The following is a 22,080-nucleotide window of genomic DNA, read 5'->3' as shown; positions in this document are numbered from 1 at the left end:
GGAAAAGTGTCCTTCTTACTGAGAACTTCACTAAACGGCATCATCAGCAGGGCATGCTTGCTTTGTGTATGTTAGGATTAAAAAAAGTGGTACCTCCTGATTCTAATTGTTAGAATCAGTGTGCGAGAAGAGCTATGCATGTTGGGACACCTGTATGTGAAGTTAACTACCTACCTTGCTTTTGCCCTTTTCAAACATTTGTCTTACTCTTATAGGGAAGTGTTTAAAAAAAAAAAAAAAAAGAGAGAGAGAGAGAAATGTCTTTCTAGACTTCTTGTGCATGGCTTCCCTGGCTGTAAACACATTCACAAGAGATTTCACCAAAATGATTATATGTGTGCAAACCATATCTAAGTTTGAATATTTTGACTACTCAGACCTCACTTAGTAAAAGTATTTTTAATTCAGCTAGACTGGTACTCAAGTTCACTTTAGTAAATTGGATTTCAGTTGAAAGAATGCAAAACCCTTTAAATGTCGAGCAATCTATTTTTTAACATTTTTCCAATAATGCAATAACCTTCTAGCCCATGTAGGTAAATATTTAGCATAGTACAAATGTTTCAGACCTGAATTATCAATGCCTACTAACTTGATTTATAAAAAAATTAACATGCATTACACTGGTGCTGTTGACTCTTCCTATAACTTTGAAAGTTAAAAATGAGCAAGGGGGGGGGAGGGGAAGAGATGGTTATCACAGCTGTTGATTGATTGATTTATTTTTATTATTATTTTTTCCTGTCAGAATTTGATTAGTGAATATAGTAAACTTGTAAATTAGTTGTTCCACTGACTGTTCAACTAATAGGAGGAGTGCCTTTTAATAGATAATTTGCAATAGCCATGTATGAAACGCCAAACTTCCCCAAGAGTCTCTCTCATATTTAAAAAAAAAAAAAAAAAAAAAAAAAAGACAAACCAAAACCCTATAACAATAGGAAAGACCACTGGCTCTCATTTTAGAGTGTTTAGTAAGGTGACGTCCTTGCTCGTTTCTGGGTTTAGTAATGTAGGTAGGAAAAACTAGACATTATAAGATGTCTGTCTGATAATTTCAAAGCTGGTTGTTACAACAATTCGAGGGAAAATTTATGCAAGTGTACTAGCTCAAGCACAAAGTCTGCTTGGCCACTACTACAATCTCAAATGCCACATGCATGCTATATATGAATTTAATTTTGCACCTCAGATGCAAAGTGATAAAATATTCTAAAAACCAAAAGCAAAATCACATAAACTGAACAAGTTTGTTGCTGTCATCCCTAAAAGGACTTTTTACTTTGAAAGATGGAGGATGAGAATTGTTAGTTGTGCAGTTGACTGGTATCTGCTGTCACTTATTTTATGCAGAAGTGGGGGTTTGGGGTTTTTTGTTTTGTTTTGTTTTTTTAATCCAATTTCCAGGGTTGCGTAGCAAAAGTCTTAAGTGTGTGGCACTTTTTGCAGGTTGCTCTATTATGAAACAATGCTTGATTTAGTGTTTTTGTAAATAGAAAATGTGATTTAACTAATCTGTTTGTTGTCTTCACATGTTTGATATTTTTCCCCTTCCCTTCCCTTCCCTAAACAAACCTAATTATTCTTGGGTTTTAAAGAACTCTCACATTTGTGGAGTGACTATTTTTCATCACATGCCCATTATTTTTGTAATGCAGATGCTTGAAATGAATTTATGGCTAGGATTGTGTACTGTACAGTAAACTTATTTTATCAATAAAGTTGACTGAAAACTTGACTGTCTTCATGAGTGAAAGCAATGCTTATTTTCAAGAAGTATTTCTCAACTGTGGGACAGGTACCAAATGTATAGCCTTTTAAAAGTTGGGTTGGGAGGCTGCTGTGTGGGGAGTGAGGGGCATGAGCAGGGCTGAGGGGGTCTGTGAGAAGCCCCAAAACCCATGGTTAAAATTAATCAGAGAACTTGTGATTTTTCTTTTATCAGGGAAAACCAGGATCCCTGCTGATTAGTGTCAAACCACATTCTGTTGAATCCCATGTAAGCATGTTATGTTGCAGGATAATAAAGCTGGCCAGCTTCTGCAAATCTGAAGTCCAGCTTGAAATTAAACTGACTACTGTATCTTAAATATAATGCAGTAGCTTTTTGCATAGCCAGCAGCAATGGCAGGAGAAAATATTTGATGGTGGGGAGTGTGGGGACGCTTGGGCACAGTGCTGCAGCAGTGTGTGGTGCTAGAGGAGTGGAGCCATGTTTGAGGGGGTGGGTGCTAGGCCCTGTTAGCCCTAGCCTTCTGCTGTCTATGGTAGCCAGTAATAGTAAAAGTTAAATTTCAAGGTTCTTTATTTCTATATTAGCATGTAGAAATAACTTCAGTCACTAATAATCAAAATGTGTGGCCTGTTTACAAGTATTGCCATATAGAAAAGTTGGATGGGTATAGGATTTAGTTTTGTAATTCAAGCTAGAAGTAAGTTGGAATGTACCAATAAATCCTAAGCTGGAATTTGGCTATGGTGATAGTGCCTAATGCCCATTTCAAAATGCACAGAATTAATTAATGTTTAACAGCAGCCCAATGCATTACTGAAGCAGAAAAGATGTAATGAAGGACCAAGTAAATAAAGACAATGTTATTGTAGAAAACCGCTAACATGTTAAATTGATGGTACTGTATTCAGGGCATGATAGAAAAACTAGAAAAGAGGGAATGTTTATGCCCTATAAATAACTGGCTAAACACAAATGTCTTCAGGACTGCTACTAGGACAAGGCCATATCTTGTATTAAATGAACTTAAAACTGCAATAGGAAAAAGGTTGAAAACTAAGGGAAAGTCTGCAGTTAAGGCTGTCAAAAGGATGCAGTTAGCCTAAACTAGAAAAAACCCATAAGGGGAAAGACAGCCATGTAGGAATATCAGAAAGAGCTACCGGAAGTCTGTTATTCTACTACTGGTCAGTGCTTTTGGGTTTCTTCTAATTATCCTAAACTGATGGTAACTTTACTCTAGTTTGGGAGTAGGGCAAACTAAATTGCTGCTGCTAGCAGCAATTCAAAGTGGTATATAGGAATCTTCACTCATCTGACTGTCCTGTAACTGTGTGACTGAAGTCTTAAGCCAATCAGTGAGTTGTATATGTATCGCACACTGAGTTGGGAACTGAGTAATTCCCTACAAGTTGCCCAATGATTGGGTGTACCCACTGCTGGTAGAAAGCCCTCCTTGAAGGCCATGCCATGCTTCCTCTACCTTGCAAACCTGGTTCTCCAAAGCCTAAGAGCAGCAAGTTTCTCATGCAGCATCAGTTGCTAGAAAAAGGCCTAGGTTTTAGGCACAACTCAACTGGAGAACAGCAATGTGGTTGATATTGACACTTAACAGGATCTTGGTACCAGGACTGAAGTTTTAATTATTTAGTTACATTTCACAGGGACAGTCTGCATTCACAGTCAATTTGTGTTCAGAAGCTGCTCCTGAGTCAGGGATTTTTAGTGAACTATTAGATCAGCCTTGCAAACTCTTTTCAGTTTAATATGCAATAGATTTTATCCAACATGGTGAAAGTGGGTTTGGGAAAGGTGCATTTACTGGACGTTTATGATGTTCCAAACTGAGCCACCCATCATTTTTTTCAAAACTAAACTTTTGTTTCAAGTTGGCTCTAGCTACTGTTCAAGTTTAGTCTTTGTTTTCACCATTAGCCTTACAGCCATGAGTGCCACAATGTTTTCTTAAACGAAAGCTGACACTGAAATATGCTCCTAATCTATCTGAACAGCAAATTACAGGGACATTTGAATCCTGTCAAAGACATTATCAACAGGACCCTCTTATCCAGTAGTAGCTCTGATTAATGACAGCTAGAATACTGGCTATATTCCAGCTCTCCCTCAAAAGGAGGAAGGGACCAGAGATGCAAATGATCTTGAATTGATCCATTTTTTCTTGTCCTAAACAAAAAAACCCCATGACTCAGTGCTTTAGTTCTATCATGATAGGGGGCACTAGAAACTAGTATGCTTATGCCTATAGTACTTCATACAGTTGTTGGGTCCTTTGTTTTGTTTCAAAAGGGGAGACAGATGCCCTTCATAAAAGTGAATGTAAAAAGATTATAACATAATACAGAATCCCTAAATTGATTCTTGTGGCAAAGGGGGTCTTATGGGCAGCAGACAGCACAGTACTAGCTAGTATGTCTTAAGCTGTGGACACAAGTTACTATCTCTTACATTTTTCATATAGAAGAGTTCAAAAGTAATTGGTTTTGACCATACTGTGGTATAACCTTCCCAAGGTATGGTCCTCAAGCTTTATCAGAATGGATAAAAAGGTGACATTACTCTGCTTGACTAGTAATTGTTGTCAGACCACTCCGCTGCAGCAGCCTCTGCAGATGAGGTGATACCCATGTTTTATCCAAGAGCTCAAAAAGATTAGACCACTCACCTACAATATGAGAAGCTTCAGCCTTAGTTCCTCCTGAGATTTTAACCCACTTCTGAGTGTCCTAGCCATCAAGCAATAAGCGGTCAAGGGTAGGAGCACTTCAGTGCCTTTTTTGCAGGAATTAGGTATAGACTGTTCAGTCATTCCATACGTTATGCTAGGCAGGCAAGCAATGGCTCCAGGCTACAGCCTGGATTGGAAGAGGTTAGACCTGTGTTCTGGTCCAATGACTTAAGATTCCCTGCTCTGCCTTAACTTGCTGAAGTAGCATGTGGAGTTTATTTAATCAAAAGTTAAATTTCCAATTTTTAAAAAGATTGGAAATGTATAAACAATCTCCTTTCTCCAAGGAATTGTCCAATCAAGTTATAAGCAGTTCCAATCACATACTCCTATTTCATACAGCACTGAATAGCTGTCATCTCAATTGGGACCTCAAGTTGTAACTTTAAGAATGCAATCCCACCTCATCCTTTGAAGCTCTACAGGAAATACAAAGAATGCAGGATGCATGCAGCAGTCAGAATGGGTTCAAGACATCTGCATACCCGAAGCATCAAGATCAGACCCTTTTGATTCCACGTACTGTTGAAACATCTTTATTATAAAAAGATAGAAAATATTTGAGTTAAATCTGTTTCTCTCTCACAATGCTGAGCTTGGTAATTATAAAAACAAGATAAACATGTTTCAGAGTAGTAACACAAAAATAAGTGTTTGCTACTTTGGCCATTGTATGTGGCAAAGTTATGCTCTGTAGTATCAGTGCTATAAGGCAGTCAACAAGCATCAGTCTGGTATACAACATGGAGGTAGGCCTCCCCTTCCCCTAGGTGAGCTGTGGGGAACAGCGCATTTGGAGTGAGCTCCCTAGCAGGTAGAGATCAACATGGCTGTTGAGTTCCACCTAGCTTTACCACAAGATAAACTTTACCTCAGGTCAGCCTTAAAGATGAACATTCCATGGAGTGAAAATTAAAAGACATTGGCCTTTAAAATTTCTCTCATTAGTATTAAAATGGTCTCAATATCAAGACCTCAAAAAGAAAAAAAGAAAAAAAAACAGCTTTGTTAACAAGTTGGGAGGTTGTGTGGCTCACAACTGAAGTTCGCTTGGGTGACTTTGTATTGTACTGTTAGTGGTGGTTTCATTATAGATTATTCTGTAAAGATTTTCCTCAGAGCAACAATGATCAATGCTATTTGCTGCACAGATGGTAGAGGTATAAGTGCAATGGGGGAAAAAGGAAAACAAAGCCACTTGAATAAGCCTAGATCAGGGCCCAGAAGGTAAGATGATAGCTTTCAAAAAAAAAAAAGTAAAGTGTGACATCACTATGTGTACACACACAAAAAGTGAAGGACAGTTGGACAGGTTTTAGAGTGGAGGGGGAGCTGGAGGAGAAAGTCCTGTGTTTAAGTGATCCACAACTATGACACTCCTATCCACTGTTCAGAAAAAATACAAGTTTTTAGTGATGAAGTAGAGAAATACAATCATGGTCTGTGAAGTAGTAAGGTGGTCCTAGAACTCCTTTTAGACAATACTTTAATCTGAGTGCATGCTGTTGAAAAGGCAGAGTGCAAGGGGAGGCTACATATTTGTAGCCAGCAAGGTTTCAGGTCAACACTGCACCTACAGCAAGCTGTTCATACCTCTTTCCCAAACCCTCCCCCCAAGGGAAAATAAAAGCATTGATTTTAAAAGTAGTGCGTCTCAAAGTCCAAGATACGTTGGGGTTTTTTCCTTCTTTTCTGGAGGTACTAAATCAGGTTGTCTAGCAATTAGTGCAGGTTAACAACACTTTCAGTTTCTGATAATTAAAACAAGGCCATTCTTTCTTGGACATGGCAAGGAAGAAAAAAAGAAACCCAAGTAAAAGAAGAGGAAAAACACTTCAGGAAGCAGGTAAGGGGAGGGAAACCTTTTGTGTTCTATTAGCAGCCATCATCTCTGTACTACTAGGCAGAGACCAGATGAATAGCTTGCCACAGAAGTGACAGCAAAACCAGCTTAAACCAAGGGCAGCGAGAGCTTCTCTTATTCCTTCCCAGAGCAAGAGCCTAGTTCTTGAATCTAGGCACACAGGAATACAGAAGCATGAATCCAGTGCAATTTAAACTCACAAGTTTCTTGGTAGTTTATCACGGTTCAACAACAGTTAAAAATAGTTCTTGTGTTTAGAGATATGGGTTTTGTACCTATTTTGAAGGTTTAATAGGCAACGACACTGCAGTAAAAAAGGTACTTCCTTCAAGATAGTCTTCCGCATCGTTCTTCCCTCGTATGTTAAGCACAGAATGTGCACATTTGTTAGGAACAGAGATAGGTATTTTGGATGGGATTTTTGCAAGACAAGGGTAGAATTCTGACATGGCACATTTTGATCACAAGGAACCTTCTTACATTTTTTTTTTTAGTCTTAGTCTTGCTGTACCTGCACATTCAATATTTCAAACACAAGACAAAACACCTTGGTCATTGCACTCAGTGTACTCCAACCTTAGTACAAGCTCTCTGCAGCCAGCAAGAGTTGCATATTAGAGTAGGGCAAGTGAGCCATTTAAAAAAAAAAAAAAAAAAAAAGTGGCATAAGCTAGTGTCCAATACACCATTTATCTTCCATGTCCAGCACGCACACTCTCTGAAGCAGGATTAGCCAATAAGAACAGTCTAGCACTGCTGGATGGATGTTGGTCCACAAACATCCTTAGTTCAGTAAATTCTTAGAGCCCTTTTTAGCTGATGTCACCACAGTGTTGGGTCAGTCAGTCAAAGTAGTAGTGGAGTTCTTTCCCCAGCTGGTTGCTCTTTCCGGAAGAGTTCCCTGATCTGCAATAGTTTGTTATGGATCCTCTCTCTCAGCGGAGGGATGTGGTGGCTGGGATCCAGGATATTGGTGCTTCTACGCTCCCTTTCTCGCTTCCAGATCCGATAAGGGTGTGGTGGGAAGGGTACCTCGCCTCTTTCTCGGCGAAGCTGCACTGTTACTCCGCCAAGTGCCAGCATTGCCCAGACTGCCAGGATGATAAAATCTAGAGGGGAGAAGGAAGTCATTAATTCCACTGCAATGGCACCAGCAAGACAGGATTCCTCTCCTCCTCTGTCCCACCACCCCACCTCCCTGCAAAAGGCACCCCAATTCATGTCTTGGATAGATGTCAATATTTCCACGTTTCATTTTGGAAAAAAAAAGGGCTAAAGCTCTTGATATGCAGTCCTGTACTTCAGTTTGTGAAGGGTATCATATGGATTTGGTGCCTACAATAGCAGCCCACCAAGCTCAGTGGTAAAGCTGAATCCTAAATTTCTTAAAAGCAATTTAGGATTCTGGCTTTTGCTGCCTTACTCCCCATGATTTGTTAACCCAGATTAGGAACAGCTTTTGTTACCTTTTTAACTGCCTATAAAATCTTCTTTAAAAAAGAAAAGAAAAAAAGAAAACAAAGAAACAAGGTCCCAAACCCATAGCAACATCTGGAACTCCAGCTTTTATACAGCAGCGTGCAGATGCCAAGTCACCTGATTTTTGTACATTCACAAGATAGCTAGGGGCAAAGAAACATGGCTACATATTCACTAGGTGCTCTAATATCATAGGGGTTAGGGTAGGAAATGGTCAGTTCTCTGAAGCAAAGTCACAAGCAGACCTACAGGTTTATGGCAATACTGCTCACCATTTGTTTGGAAGGGCACATTAGTATAAGCTCTGCTGAAGTCATTCTTCAGAATTCTCCGGAGCAGGTCCAGGGTGATGTAAGCAAGGCTCGTGTACAGGTAACAAGCAATAGCTAAAACCACTGAATAAGAGCCTACTATACCACAAGCCAGTATGTTCAGCTACAAAAGACAAAAGATCAGATCATTCTGCACCTTCCAATTAGGAGCATTATTTCTCCCCAAAGGATAACAGGAGGGAACTTCATAATAAAATTTTAAACAAAGATGCAACTTAAGAAATCTGCAAGCACCACTAGTCCTGTAGCCTCCTATTACCATTGCTTTCTCCCTCTTCTCCAGCCCACCTCCTCCTGCCTCCCTCAAATGATCCCCATGTAGTAAGTCTTATCCAAGGTATTGAAGTTCTTCAGCATAATTTTTCTAAATGCTTATACAGCACTCAAAATAATGGGATCCCAATACAATAAATGAAGAGCATTTCTCCATAGCTAGCATGCCACAGCAGCCTTGCTCTTTGGAGAGCTGGACAAAGTTGCATGATGGTTTACTGAAATTTGCTGAAGGTCTCAGCCATGCATCCATCCTAATTGTAGGAAGTGTTGTGCAAATACTTACAAATCTTGGACAGCCAACAAAGACTACTGGAATCATCAAGGCTATGCAAGAAAAGGTCACCCAAAACACGGCATCGTCACGAAAAACCCTGTAATCTCCTGTGAAGACACCATTCTACTTGTCAGCCACAGATGTGCCTAATGAACTCGCATCTATTTTCAAATTAAATGCCCCAACAACATGAAGAGGAAAATCTCATTCCAACACACATGGTGTTATAAAACCTCAGTATGGCAAGCCAAGACCCTAGAGTTACATTTGAAGTTACAGGCAATAGCACTCACATGCCAAATTCCTTCCTGTCTGTGCTATGCAGCACTAATACCTTTAAGACGAGTCTCTAAGACAGCCCATAACCAGTCTGTGTTCAGTGCAATAAGCTATAAGTAAATGTAAGTCTGCACAACAGAATCAGCAAGAGGAAACTTATATGTAAAGCTTCTTATTTAGGATAAGGAAAAGTCTTTTACCAGATTTGAAGGAAACTCTTGATGCCTAACTGGATTTATAGACCCAGTTTCTGCTTCAAAATGAATTCAAAATGCGCAGATCTCTCCACCAATGCAAAGCACTCAGTTTTGTTACAGGACTGCACAGAGATCAGTGTTCATACTTCATTAAGTGACATGCACAGCCTATAGTATGCAGACATGCCTCCTCTTCAGTTTGCATTAACCCCCTGGCCAAAGCTGGGGAGAGAGAGCAGAAACTGCTGCTTGAGTTCCACTGCCAGAGTAAGGCTGAAGATTAAAAGAAGTCTCCGGAGGTTTAAGCAAAGAAAACAGCATTGCTTATGCTGCTGACCCAGAGGGACTTCAGTTCAGTCATCCAACTGTATAAACATGCTTTTAGATTCTTCTTTCAGATTCACTAGAGAGATGCAACAACAGTAAAAACCTGTTAGTGTAGTCATACTAGATGCTTTGGAGCACAGCAGTACAGCTGGAAGCAGGAATCCAAATTCCTCAGGGACAAGACTATCAACAAGGTTCTGCGTTTGTGTTTCAAATCAAGGTGTTCTATCCTGGATGAAAGAGAGGTCTCTGAATCTTCAGCCAAAACTCCCCTGGTTGTTACTGCATTGCAGATTCTCCATTGTTACAACTGGCCTCAAGACAGTTTGGGTGAAAGAATAGGGCATGTAGAACAGGTAGCATGTTCATCCACACATGGGGTAGAGCTGACATCCCATTCAGTTGCTGAAACAGCAAGCTGCCTAGGGACAGCTCCAACTATAATACAGGCTTGTTTGCAGTTTTGCCACATTTATATAGAGAAGCAAGACTAGAAAGGCTAGGGGATTCCACCCCTCTCCCCTCTTATGAACACTCTTAAGCAGCACTGCAATGACTCCTCACTTTAAGAGAGCTGCAGAGATGTAGCACAGCCCTCCCAACATTAAAAAGATGAGAGAAGGCTTATATGCCTACTTCCCAGTTCTACAGGCACTCTCCATAGACTAGCCAGAAGGTGGCACCCTCCTCTGGAATTGAGCTGCATCAGCAGATAAATATGAAAAGCCAACCCTCCGCTTTGCTTGGCTCACTGCAACTGCAGTCTCTGGCAGACTCAGACATTAACAGAGGGCATACCTAGCGGAGTGAAGAAGATCATCGATGCGAAGAGGAGTCCCAGCATAAGTCCAACAAGCACCATGCAGAGTGGGACAAAACCAAACCTCCACCAATAAGCAACCAGGAGAAGCCCTCCAACAATTCCAGCTACAGCAGTCAGAATCAGGCAGACTGTGAAAGAGAAAAAGAAAGTGTCTCTAGGATTTCAAATATCTCTGTAACCTGTTATTTTGAATGACATTACAACTCAGAAGGCTGCCATTACAAAGTTTCCATGCATTGCAATATCATTGTAGATTTCAGTGTATAAAATTTAAGGTCTTAATATTTGCAGTGGTCAAATGCAAGTACTTGGCTGTAGACGTGCGCTGCTTTTGCATTTGATTTTTGTTCCTCCAAGTGTAAACAGCCCTGGATTCTGTTGTCATGGTTTCTTCTTCCTGCCTTTGGTAAGCATCAGGCTAACAAAGCTTGTGCGTTAGGGTGTATGAAACGGGCCCTATTCGATTCAGATTGAAGTACTTCCGGTCCACTTCTGGGTCTGCCGCCAAGCGCACTGGGGAGCCCCCTCGCATCCCCCCCAGCTCAGTAATTGGCCACAGGGGGACCCCAAGTGCCCCCCAGACCCAGAGGAGGCACCAGTTGCCAAGCTGAGAGGAGGCGCGAGGCGGCTCTCCGGCAGACCCAGAAGTGCTTCTGGTCCACTTCTGTGTCTGCTGCCAAGCACACTGGGGACCCCCCCACCACCCCCCTGGGACGCTCCATCTGCCCTAGTATTAGCATTCATGAGCTGCCTGGAACCTAGACGTACGTAGAAAAAACACATTTAAAACCGTGTCTATGAATTGTTGAATCTTTCCGAATAGATTCAGAGGGTTCCAATTCGATTTGGAGACATTAAAGGGTCTCCTGATTCGATTCGGATTTGGAGATTTGGCCACCGAATCAAATCAGTTGCTGAAGCGTCGCACAGCCCTACTGTGTATGCTAACAGTACCTAGAACAGAGATTCTCAACCAGGGTCCAGCAACATGCCGGGGTGATGCATCACTCGGCCCCTGCATGAGACCGATATTCTCCTCCCTAAAGCAGCCCTGTGTGCCTAATGCAGCTACCCCAGCAGCACCCATGGCTGCTTCTCTGAAGACTGCAGCTTCCTCAGGTAGTCACTGTGCCAACTTCCCCCATGTTTCCAGCAGCCTGCTCTGATGCAAGTGGGTGACAGCCAAGCTGTGCATCCCAGTTAGTTGCCTCCAAACTTCCTATGCTCCTAGGGCCAGTGGCAGGGGCCACATGAATGGTCACCAGCTTATGAGATTCCACAGGATCAGTTGAATAGGAGGGGGCCACACTCACCACTACAGGTACAAACTGGTGACAGAAAGTGGAAAGAGCTGGGCACAGCAGGTTCCATCTTGCCACTGTTACCTGGAACAGCTAGGTCAGTGGTTCTTTTTAGCCTCAATGCACCCCTCTATATGTCTTCTCTGAATTTAGATTCTAGTTCAATGATTCTTAACTGAAATGCCATGAAATTCTGAAGTTATGGACAGCAGTATCTTGAGACTAAAGAGGTTGAGAACCATTGACTTAGGTTTCCCCACCTCCTGCATCAAGGCTGCCCTATTCTAGATTCTATAAATAAAGAGTAAGCTCTTCGGAGGCATAAGCAAAGAAAATATAGACCTCATTTTACAGGTGATATGAAAAGCTTGATTAAAAGGGGGGTAGGCTCTTCTACTATTCAGATACTATGGCCTGGCCACACGCAGCCAGATTGAAAAAGGAAGTCTGAACCAGAGCCAGGAATTAACCCCAGATCCCGAGGCCCAATCCACTACAATAAAGAAGGGTGGCCTGGTGACTAAAAGGAAGGGGGGGCAGGGGGAAGAGGCGAAATGTTGCAATTTTTCCATTATCTTCCAAAGTTCTAAAATTTGAATCCAAATTTAAGCTTCTGGTGTCCTGCAGTTAAACAGTAACAGATATGGTTTCAGGTTGTGAAATGACAGTTATTTCTGTGTTATTTGGAACCGCTTAGGCAATAACCATTAAGACTCAGTTCAGTGGCCTTGCATGTTTCCTAGGAGATGGCAAACAAGTCTGGATGCATGCATGCACGCACAACTAGTCCCCACCCCTTTTCCCTTTGTAAGTGGAGACCCTGCTAATCCCCATGGATTTCAATAGGATTTTCAGAACATGATCATATTCTTCCCCTCACCCCTTCCAAAAAACTGCAAGTTTGTCTTTACTCACCATCAAAACCAAGGTTAGTCACTCTTGTAATTAATACAAAGAAAAATAATCCCATGAAGATGAAGCCCATGTAGAACAAGTCTGAAGTAGAAACATAAAAAAAGAGAGAGTAGTTCAGCTTGCTTTCACACAGCCTTCTACACTATACCTACTTCAAGAACAGTTGAAGAAACCAAAACCTATTAACTGGGATCCCCATTAAGCAATGTGCTGACACTTGGGTGGGAGGGGTGGAGAGGAAGGGGAAGAAAAATCAGGTTTTCAAGTATATGGCACTGGCAAATGAACTCACTCCTATAAAAGACTAAAAAAATTCAGCTAGTCTACAACAGGTATCCTAGCCCCTCTCCCACTAGTTTCAACTTCCTGCTCTGTTAATACTCAAGGCCAGAGTTTTAGTGCACACAAATGATCATCTCAGTAGAATGGTTATTTAGAATAGAGACCTCGCTGTGATGTATGCAGCAATTCATAGTTAAGATGGACCAGGCTTGTGAATTATGTAGTTGACACCCATGAAATCTTGACTCTGTTCAACACACACAAGCCAAACAGTACCTGTTTTCCAGAACCCGTGTCCAAAGAAACAAATGAAGAGGCCAAGGACAGCAAGAATGGTGAAGAATATTTTGGTAGGGAGTTTGGCTATAAGGAAACAAATGAACAGGTAAGATGATTTTTTTACTTTTAAAAACTTGTTTGATTACACAAACAAGGCCAAGAACTCACTATTGATACCAAGTATTGACTGTTCAGATGGACAAGACCCTATTGATACTTTTGACCAGCACAGCACTTGTAGCAGTTGAGCAGTGCCAAAACTCAGACTGTGGGTTTTTCTACCCATTGCATTAGTAACAGAATTGAAACTCTGAAATAGAGCTCTAGAGCTCCTAGCTTTAAGCTGTACAAGTTTACATATAATTTAAAATGAATACAAAATCTTATGCTAGCAAGGTATTGATAGCTTTTACCATCCAGATAGCCTTCCAGTTTTGGAAACTAGACTGCATGGCAAGCCACAGCCATACTGAACTATACTGTTTATACTTGCTTATGCCTAACAAGGTTATGGCATAAGCAGCCATTCAGGAGACTTACCCCTGTCATGTGTTAAATAAGTATATCACCATAACTCCCCTCTACTGAGACAAAAAGCTCTTTATACAGACAGAAATTCTGCTTTCTGTAAGCTTCCTTATTAGCTTGGAATAGTTTGAGGGAACTTTCTAGACGTTTGTGTGTTATATTCTTGTGTTTAATGATTTAAAGGAAGGAAGCTAGTTTAGCAGATTCTCTTAATGGTCATGAAAAGCCCTAGACAGACTTTCTTACCTCCACAAACTGCAGAATGCTTTGGCTGAATGACCTCGGCTGTTTAAGTTATAGCGTGTGGGAAAAAAGTATATTCGTGTGCCAAGATTAACATAAAAAACAATAGGCTCTACTCTGCACTGCATTTCCGTTTGGGCAAAACTGGTGCCCTTGTAAGGCAGATGCAAGACACTATTGGAATTTAAGTGGTACCTATGCTTTCCCCTTAGAATCAATGTACTTCACACAGCAACTAAGCTCAAAATTTGCTTGAGGCACTGGAGAATTAGGCCTCATTTTTCTGCTGTCACCCTCCCCTGTCAACAGTTATGATCAGAGGAATAGTTGTGTAAAGACGCTACCTTCTTACTCAAGAGATTCACTCCCTACATGGAGTCATTTAATCAGATTGGCAATATTGAATACCTTTATTCCTGGTCACCCTGCCAGGTAGTGCAGTTATAGGAGCAAGCTGGATTCTCTCCCCTTTTTGGCCCATGTGTCACAGTTGTTGACCATGTTACTGTTGATGTACAAGACTAAGAACATAGGCTAACCACAAGAACAAGTTGTCAAGCTGAGAGCCAGACAATGAGTGCTATGTGTGCATTTCTGTGCCACACATGTGCGATCTTTGAGGTCACCACCTCCACTTGATCAGCAAAGAATTCCTGAGGGGCAGGGACTAAAATATCTGATGGTATCCTGCAAGGCTGCCGTCATATACAGAAGTCCTAGCTCAGAACTTGGGAGTTTCCCAAAGTGGGAGTATATATGAACTGGTACAAAAACTTATTTGACTTACTGGGAGAAAGACAGTTATCCACTAGGGTAGCAAGGCTGCAAGCATATGTATGAGCAGGTACATATGCTGCAGAGGTATTCCAGAGTGGATCCCAAACAATGATGTTGTAGATGACACCTTGTCCAGGAAGTGAGGAAAAGTAAGCATCAGTTTTGTCATTAGTTGTTAAGGTAATCATCTGAAACAAACAAACAAACAAACAAACAAACACACACACACTTCCATCAGTTGAGGGTTACTTTTATTATTCTACAAAGGGGTCTTCCTATTTCCTCCCTTGACTGCATGCCACTGAGCAAGAATGTTTGCCACATCTGTCAAATAAAACCCTACCATAGTTCTGTTGAGCACAGACTCCAATAGTGCTTAAAAATGCAGAGGGAAGACTATGGCCATGTACAGATGTTCCATTTGTCTGGATAAAAACCCTTCTCCAGGCAAAGAGAGCTGCACAGATATTCAAGAGATCAATCACTATAGAAAATCTGGCTCTTCCATAAGATACTAGATGGGGTACCCGTGAGGAAGATTTCCCTGCTCCTGATCCAAATTGTCCTTGCCAGAGAACTGTCCATCCAACCTGATGGAAAGCAGGGCTCCCCCAACACTCTGGCCAGAGACAAGTTGTCAGGTAAAACTGTGGGGACCCTGGCCACTATCCCACCAATCAAATGATTGATTAGGGGATGGCAGCCAAGTAGGAGGGAAGCAGGAGGAGCATTCTCTTGTGGCAGGAACCCTCCTGCAGCCCCAGGGCCACCCCTGCCATAGGAACCTGGAAAGGTGCAGCAGGTTTGGGGCTGGAGCCTTGGCATGATTCCAGCCCAGGAGAGTTCCACCCCTGCCTCCCCAGCCAGTCAACGGACAGGTGGCACAAAGGAGGGCAGAAAGCAACCTTGCAGCCATGGGAGATCAAGAAGTCAGCCTCAGGCAAACAGCCCTCAAGCCCAGTCCCCAGGCTTTAAGGAGGGCCACCTCTACTGCCCAGATGGGTGGTGACAGCAGGGATTGCAAGGTCTCTGGCCAGGCACAGGGCTGGGGAAGCTATCCCCATACCAGTTCACAGCCTTGCAGGTTTTAAAATGCCAAATGAGTTGCACATGGGGCAATTTAAAAGCCAGGGAGCCAAGACTTAGGACCTACCACAGAATATAGACAAGTAGCAAGAGAATCCAAATGCAGAGGAGCCTGTAGCTTCAGCACATCACTCTGCTCATCCATTTACCCCTCTGCAGGAATCTGGAGCCAGAGCAACCATAGTTTGACTTGCCAGCAACATTTGGCAAAACTTACTTTCATGCCATTAGCTTTGATGCTCTTCACCTCCGACATCTTCCGTAGGTGGCTCATGAGTGTTATTTCTGAAAGATCATTCTCTGGCAAGAAATACTGATAAATATCATAGTGTAGTCGCCATCTAGAGTTCTGTCCAGTACCAGAATCACAAGAAGGAGGACTCTCGCCTCTGGAATTAAAAAAAAAAAAAAAAGAAAGAGATTCTACTGGCTACAGACAAACTAAAAGGTGCCTGTACACGAGCGTAGAGGCTGCTCCTATGCACTGCAATTCCAGCACGTCAGAGCAGCCTCTCGCGTCTCATATATCAGCATCCCTGCACTTCAAAATGGCAGCAGGGGCACTTGAACTAAAGCTTGCTCAATGAGCTTTAGTTCAAGCACCCCACCACCATTTTGAAGCATGGAGACGCTGATACACGAGACACTGCGGCACTAATTAGAGTAGCTCTTGGAGCAGCTTTAAGGCACCAGTCCACCCCCAGAGCACAGAAAAAGGGTGCCTCAAGACTCCAGATATGGAGGTGGTATTCAGTGGAAAGAAACAGAATACCAGGTCTGAAAAACTGGTACTTCAAATTTAGATCCCAGCCTGGACTTCATTAAAAGTTTGGGGTACTTGGGGTTCTTTAGAGAGAAATTCTAGATAAAAAATTGCACTTCAATCTATCACCAAATTACAGTGACAACTTGTAACATCGGGAAAGGATTGTATTTCACTGTGCATTTCTACAGGCAAGTAAGACTGTGTTACTACTCTGGAGCTTGTTTATGACTAACAAGTCCTGCAAGTCATTGGAAGTAATGTTCATACTATGTTTCCAAGTTATTGCAACAGCTGAAACAATTCTGCCATTATATTATTTTTATTTTAATCTACAGATTAACTCAAGTAGGGTCCATTCAGTTCTCTGAACCCAGTGCATGCAGCTTTAGAAAAGATTTGGGGAAGGCTTCTGCTTCAACAAAGGCACAAAATTCAACAGGCCCTATCTTTACCACCCACTATCCAGAGTAATCCGTTACTTGAAAGATTAGGACTTCAGGTGATAAGCATATTAAGGAAGACAAGTACCCTGCTTTCATGGTAATAAAGTAAGGAGTTGCTCTATGTATATTATAATACCGCCGTTTCTGGCACATGATAGCCATTTACCACAGGAAAAAGACTGATCATCCCAATAATCATTTATCCTGGTGAGCTACAAGTATTTTACCCCCTCACTTCCTTCCTTCATATAGGAGGAAGAGAGAATTGGGACTCCACTAAGTATTGTTTTCTGCTCTCATTTACTTTAGTTCTTTTACTGAGGTAAGAAATTGTTGCTAGAAGTCAAGCCCACAGCCCTTCCATTAGAATTTATGAAGCATTTATAGCCTTGCCCAGATGGAGTATGAGGAAGACCATTTGTTATGTACTGACGCCACACGCACCTGGTAGATCCCAGGTTAGCTGGAGCAAACTTGATGCGAGTGTCAACTAAATTATACTCCAAATAAATATTAGGATCAACTTCCAAGTTGAATTCAAGATTGCAGCCTCCAGGGATAGGGTCTAAAAAACAAACACGAGAACTATGAGCTGTAGCATCTCTCTTCTTCCCATTCCCCCAGGCAGCATTTTCACTACTGCTTTGAAATTCATCTCTTATTACAGCCCTAATGTTCAGGTCTCCAAAGAACCTGAAGTCCAAGACTCAGATCCTACAACATGCAGTGGGAACACTGAAGTTAAGAGGACTAGACATGCATAGTGGTCTGCATGACTGGAGCTTTAAATTGACAGGATCTGTACAGCAGGCTCCACAATCAGGTGGATTGCATGCTCAGAAGTTTAGTAAGTCAGTTAAGCATCAGCATCAACCTTGGTAGAATGAGTTGCCAAAGCTAAGATTTCTGGCATTTGGCAAATCTGTGTATATTCATTATACCCAGAATAGAATGCACTATATATGGCCTTCTAAAGAATGATCTGTACCTCAACTCCTGTTGCTACCCCATAAAGAGAATGCATTAAGAACAGTACCTCTTGCTGTATAAGGGATAGAAACAGCTGTGCTGAACACTTGGTTAGCTTCAAGAGACTGTAGGTACCACGTACATACGCTCTGTTGAGGATGAAGGATGGAAATTAACCCTCTGTCTGCTCCAGTTGCAGAGTTATTTGTAGAGGGAAACTAACAAAAATCAGAAAGAGCAAGTTGAATGCATGTCAGCACTTAAAGCACAAAGACAGAGCAAAGGGAGCCCATTCTGGAAGTCGCACAGATGTGGGCTATACATATTACTGATCTGCATATTGCAAACAATGAAGTCAGCTCTTAAGCCAGCAACTGCTTTATTTTCACCTTGAAAAGCAACACCATTTTGTTTAGGTTAAAAAAAAACAAAAAACAACCACCACCACCACCACCACGCAATGGAATACATAGAAACTAAACTGTAGGTACATTTTGTTTCAGGAACCACTTACATCCTCATTGCAACAGAGCACCTCAATTTCAGATGATCCAACCCAGTAGCACTGGGTCACACCCTATAAATGCACATTCTTGTTGCATTAGAAGTTAAAATAATAAACTAAGTGTTCATGGAAGAATTGGGGACCGTTTAAGCTTCAGAAGTTAATTCCGCCAAACCCTAGAGTTGATAATACATCCAGTAACAGCAGCAAAGATTCAACTGTCATTTGGCTTTTGTACAAGAACCTTATAAAAAAGGCAAATTGCAAAAACCAAGAGTCTGTTTCTACTATAAATACAAACATCTAGGAAACAGAGGACACCACAGCCAAATAAGATACTGCATTTTTCATGAGAACACAAGACAAAACTCATCAACACTAACAGCAAGTGCCTTGATATTTCTTCCTTGTGAAATAAAGCAGCCAAGAGATAGACTAGACAAGGGAAGATTCCCATTGTTTTTCAGGACTAAACCAGTGTGTGCATGCAGATGCACACAAATGCTCAAGGTCAGTTCTCTCCAGCAATGATAAAACACCCTTTGTCCCAGAGTTAATTGCTACTCTTCCTCCCCTAATGAGAGGTGACAGTTAACATGCACACAGGACGCTGCACTTCAAACCCACCTTGTCAAAGGATACTGTGACATCTTTTTGCTGGGCATGAGCTTGAAAAATAATGAGAGTCACGTTGCTTGCAATGTTCCTTATTACAGCTTCCACTGGGTTAGTCTCATTAAGCAGGACATTTCTAAACTTTCCCAGAGACATCTCAAGAAGACCTGTATTCAAATAGACAGAAGTCTTTTTTACTGTATAGTTAAGTAGATTGAAGATTTGAAGTTCAGAATGGCCAGAAATATTCTTTTTTTTCATCTGATGACAGCAATGTCAGTCAGCTACACAAAGCTCTGCACCTTAAGAAGAGACAATTTAATAAAGCCTGGCATGCAAAGTGGAGGAGAGTTGTCCTCACTAAGAAGTCTAGTTTAACAGACACAAAAACCACCACCACCATTCCAGTTCCAAGTCCTGAGCAACCAGCCAGTGCAATTAAGGGCAAGCAGCACTCAACACAGAGTAAATACAAGAGAGATAGCATTGATAGCCAAGATAACAGCAAGTTGCAAATCTGCTGTCCTAGCCAAGACAGTGCATTGACTAGTTAGCACACTGCCTCAAGACAGTTTAAGACCAAGCTCCATCCAAGTTTTGCTATAGAGACATCCACAGACCCAGGGTGTCACCCAAGGTTTCCTAGGAAAGGCAAACAGTTTTCATCTCTCCACTCAGCCATTTTGGTGCAACCAATTTTCTCTCCTTGGTGCCTGTGATCTGAGACTTATTGTAGACACAGTTAAGAATTCAGCAGAGGGAAGGGCACATATGATATTATTTGATCAGAGAAGCTTTTCTTGGGGGCAGGGAGAAAAGGAGGTAGTGGTCAGGAAAGAGGAGAGCAGAGCTAGAAACCTGGGTAGCATCTCTTAAGGCAAGTATCCCAGAACCTTCATTACTTTATAAAAAGCCTGCTAGGCTCCTATTGAGAAATCAGCATGCAACAGCTATTCTGAAATCCTGCAAGTAACCCTGGGTCTCTTCCCTCTTCTCATACTTCTGCTGCAGCTGAAACTAAAAAAGGTATACAAAAGACTATGTGGTTTGGCCGCTATCAGTTTGAAACCAAGATGTGCAGCCCATATCAAAAGATCCCCCTAAACATGAAGCAATCCAACAAACATCCACCTTATCATGCACAAGCACATACACAACCTACTTCCTCACAGAGAAAGTGCTGACATTGTCCATTATGCCCTATAACTGTTGGAGGGTGGTACTGCTGAAGGAACAGCACTAGTGAAAAGTGTTCATGAGCTACAGGAGTTTCCCAGCAGAGACAAAACGATACCCTGCTTCCACAGCACACACTCCATCCCGTTTGCCTATCTCTACAAATCTCTTCTTAGAGCTACTTACTTCCATCTTTCCTCCGCAACCAATTCTACCTAGGCCACTCTGCCTCCCCACCCCTTTGTCGTCCCCCGCCCCCATGATCAAAAAAAGCAAACAGCAGCAAATCGCATCAAACTGAAGGACAGTGCTCTCCTAGATTCACCCTGCCCTCACAGAATATACATCCATAGTTGGACCCCTTCACAAGGTCTGGCAGCCTCTTAAAACCCTGGAGAAGTTAGTGGATACGTGACCATAGAGAAGGTCTCACACTCTGGACAGCTGCAGTGGCACCTCTATACCAAGGCTGGATTCTGGGCACAGACATTCAGGAGAAACAAGCATGTCTTTATCCAGTACAATTTACATATGCAAGTCACTGGTGGGACTTAGTCCCACCAGCATTTGATAAATAGCTGCATCTAAAATATGCTTTCAGATGACCTGGTTCATTGCAACAGTAGCCCCATTTAGTTTTGCCCAAATAAGGTCAAGTCTTACAAAGTCTTCAAAGAATGCCTTTTTCTTCTTACAGACCTCAGTCTCCATCTTTAAACAGTCACAGCTTTCTTGAGTCACTCTAGCTAACAAACCACTTTTCAGCAACAGCTAAAAAGCTGAGTGGTACACTCCTGCTCTCCCCATGAACTACTTTCACACAGCTTCATTCTTACCAGATGCTTATTCATACCAAATAAACATACTGAGGTGGCATGCTCGAACAAGTTTAAAGGCATGTGTATACATGAAAGCTGTTTTGGGATGAATAGTGTGAACATATATGTGACTATTCATTCACAAGTAAAGCCAGATATGGACACCAGTTTTCCAGAATAAGTGCTTCTCCCTGCAGGGAGCTGTTGTAGAAAAGCCATTTCACACAGTACCTTACTTCAGAAAGATTTAAGGTGTTGCCAAGCCTCTACTTGTGATTGGACTTGCAAAATTTAACCAAAACACAGAGCAGAGTTCCAGAGTGATTCATCTAATTGGCCCTTTTTTAATTCCACATACCCACACATAGTTAGCCTGTCTTTTCATCTTGGGAAGGTGGGAAGTGGAGTTTGTACAAATTTACAAACTCAGTCTGTGGAGAAGGCCAAGTTTCAGTTCTCTTTATGGTTTGTGGGCCAGGTCCTGGTATTCCATACTGCTCTCAGCTCAATAGTTTCACATCAACAAGTTGTACAACAGATAAATTCTTGACTAAAAGGGTCTACGAGTAAATCTGATATCTTATTAGACCAACTCAAATAGTTGGAAAAATTCTTCTTAGCAGGCTTTTGGGTAAAAATACCCTCCATCAGGCTGAGGAAGCACCTGCAGTTGGTGTGTGCTCTTCCTGGATGAGAGGGATATCTTACTGGTATATTCAGCACCACTCACTGGAAAACAGGCTCACTTTTCTCAGTTATAGTCTCTTTTCCTGTTCTTTTCTTTACATGCTCCATGTAAAGCTCCACGTGAGCTCCATCCGAGGGTGCTGAAGGCACTGGCCGACATCACTGCAGAGCCACTGGCAGGAATATTTGAACGCTCGTGGCGCACAGGCAAAGTCCCGGAGGACTGGAAAAGGGCCAATGTGGTCCCCATCTTCAAGAAGGGGAGGAAGGAGGACCCGGGCAACTATAGGCCAGTCAGTCTCACCTTCATCCTTGGCAAAATCTTTGAAAAAATTATCAAGGCTCACATTTGCGAGAGCCC

General features: G+C 42.0%; 1 protein-coding gene across 2 annotated transcripts in view; it reads right to left on the bottom strand.

The window, feature by feature from the left end:
• Positions 1–209: 209 nt before the first annotated feature.
• Positions 210–22,080, bottom strand: part of TM7SF3 (transmembrane 7 superfamily member 3) — a 32,167-nt gene continuing 10,296 nt past the window's right edge. Inside the window, exons 2-12 of one of the 2 annotated variants that reach the window (XM_025191721.1) lie at positions 19,051–19,205; positions 17,986–18,136; positions 17,394–17,514; positions 15,958–16,129; positions 14,665–14,842; positions 13,104–13,190; positions 12,546–12,626; positions 10,305–10,457; positions 8,713–8,810; positions 8,094–8,256; positions 210–7,451 (exon numbers count right to left, since the gene is read on the bottom strand). In XM_025191721.1, the coding sequence (XP_025047506.1) occupies positions 7,189–7,451; positions 8,094–8,256; positions 8,713–8,810; positions 10,305–10,457; positions 12,546–12,626; positions 13,104–13,190; positions 14,665–14,842; positions 15,958–16,129; positions 17,394–17,514; positions 17,986–18,136; positions 19,051–19,205 (1,622 nt within the window). In that variant the 3' untranslated portion in view covers positions 210–7,188. Of the gene's footprint in view, positions 7,452–8,093; positions 8,257–8,712; positions 8,811–10,304; positions 10,458–12,545; positions 12,627–13,103; positions 13,191–14,664; positions 14,843–15,957; positions 16,130–17,393; positions 17,515–17,985; positions 18,137–19,050; positions 20,443–22,080 lie in introns of those variants that run through there. The other variant, XM_025191720.1, reaches the window with a different exon arrangement.

The sequence above is a fragment of the Alligator sinensis genome, unplaced genomic scaffold, assembly GCF_000455745.1.
Source record: "Alligator sinensis unplaced genomic scaffold, ASM45574v1 scaffold696_2, whole genome shotgun sequence".
Lineage (NCBI taxonomy): Eukaryota > Metazoa > Chordata > Crocodylia > Alligatoridae > Alligator > Alligator sinensis.
This window is presented reverse-complemented; position numbering and strand designations above follow the sequence as displayed.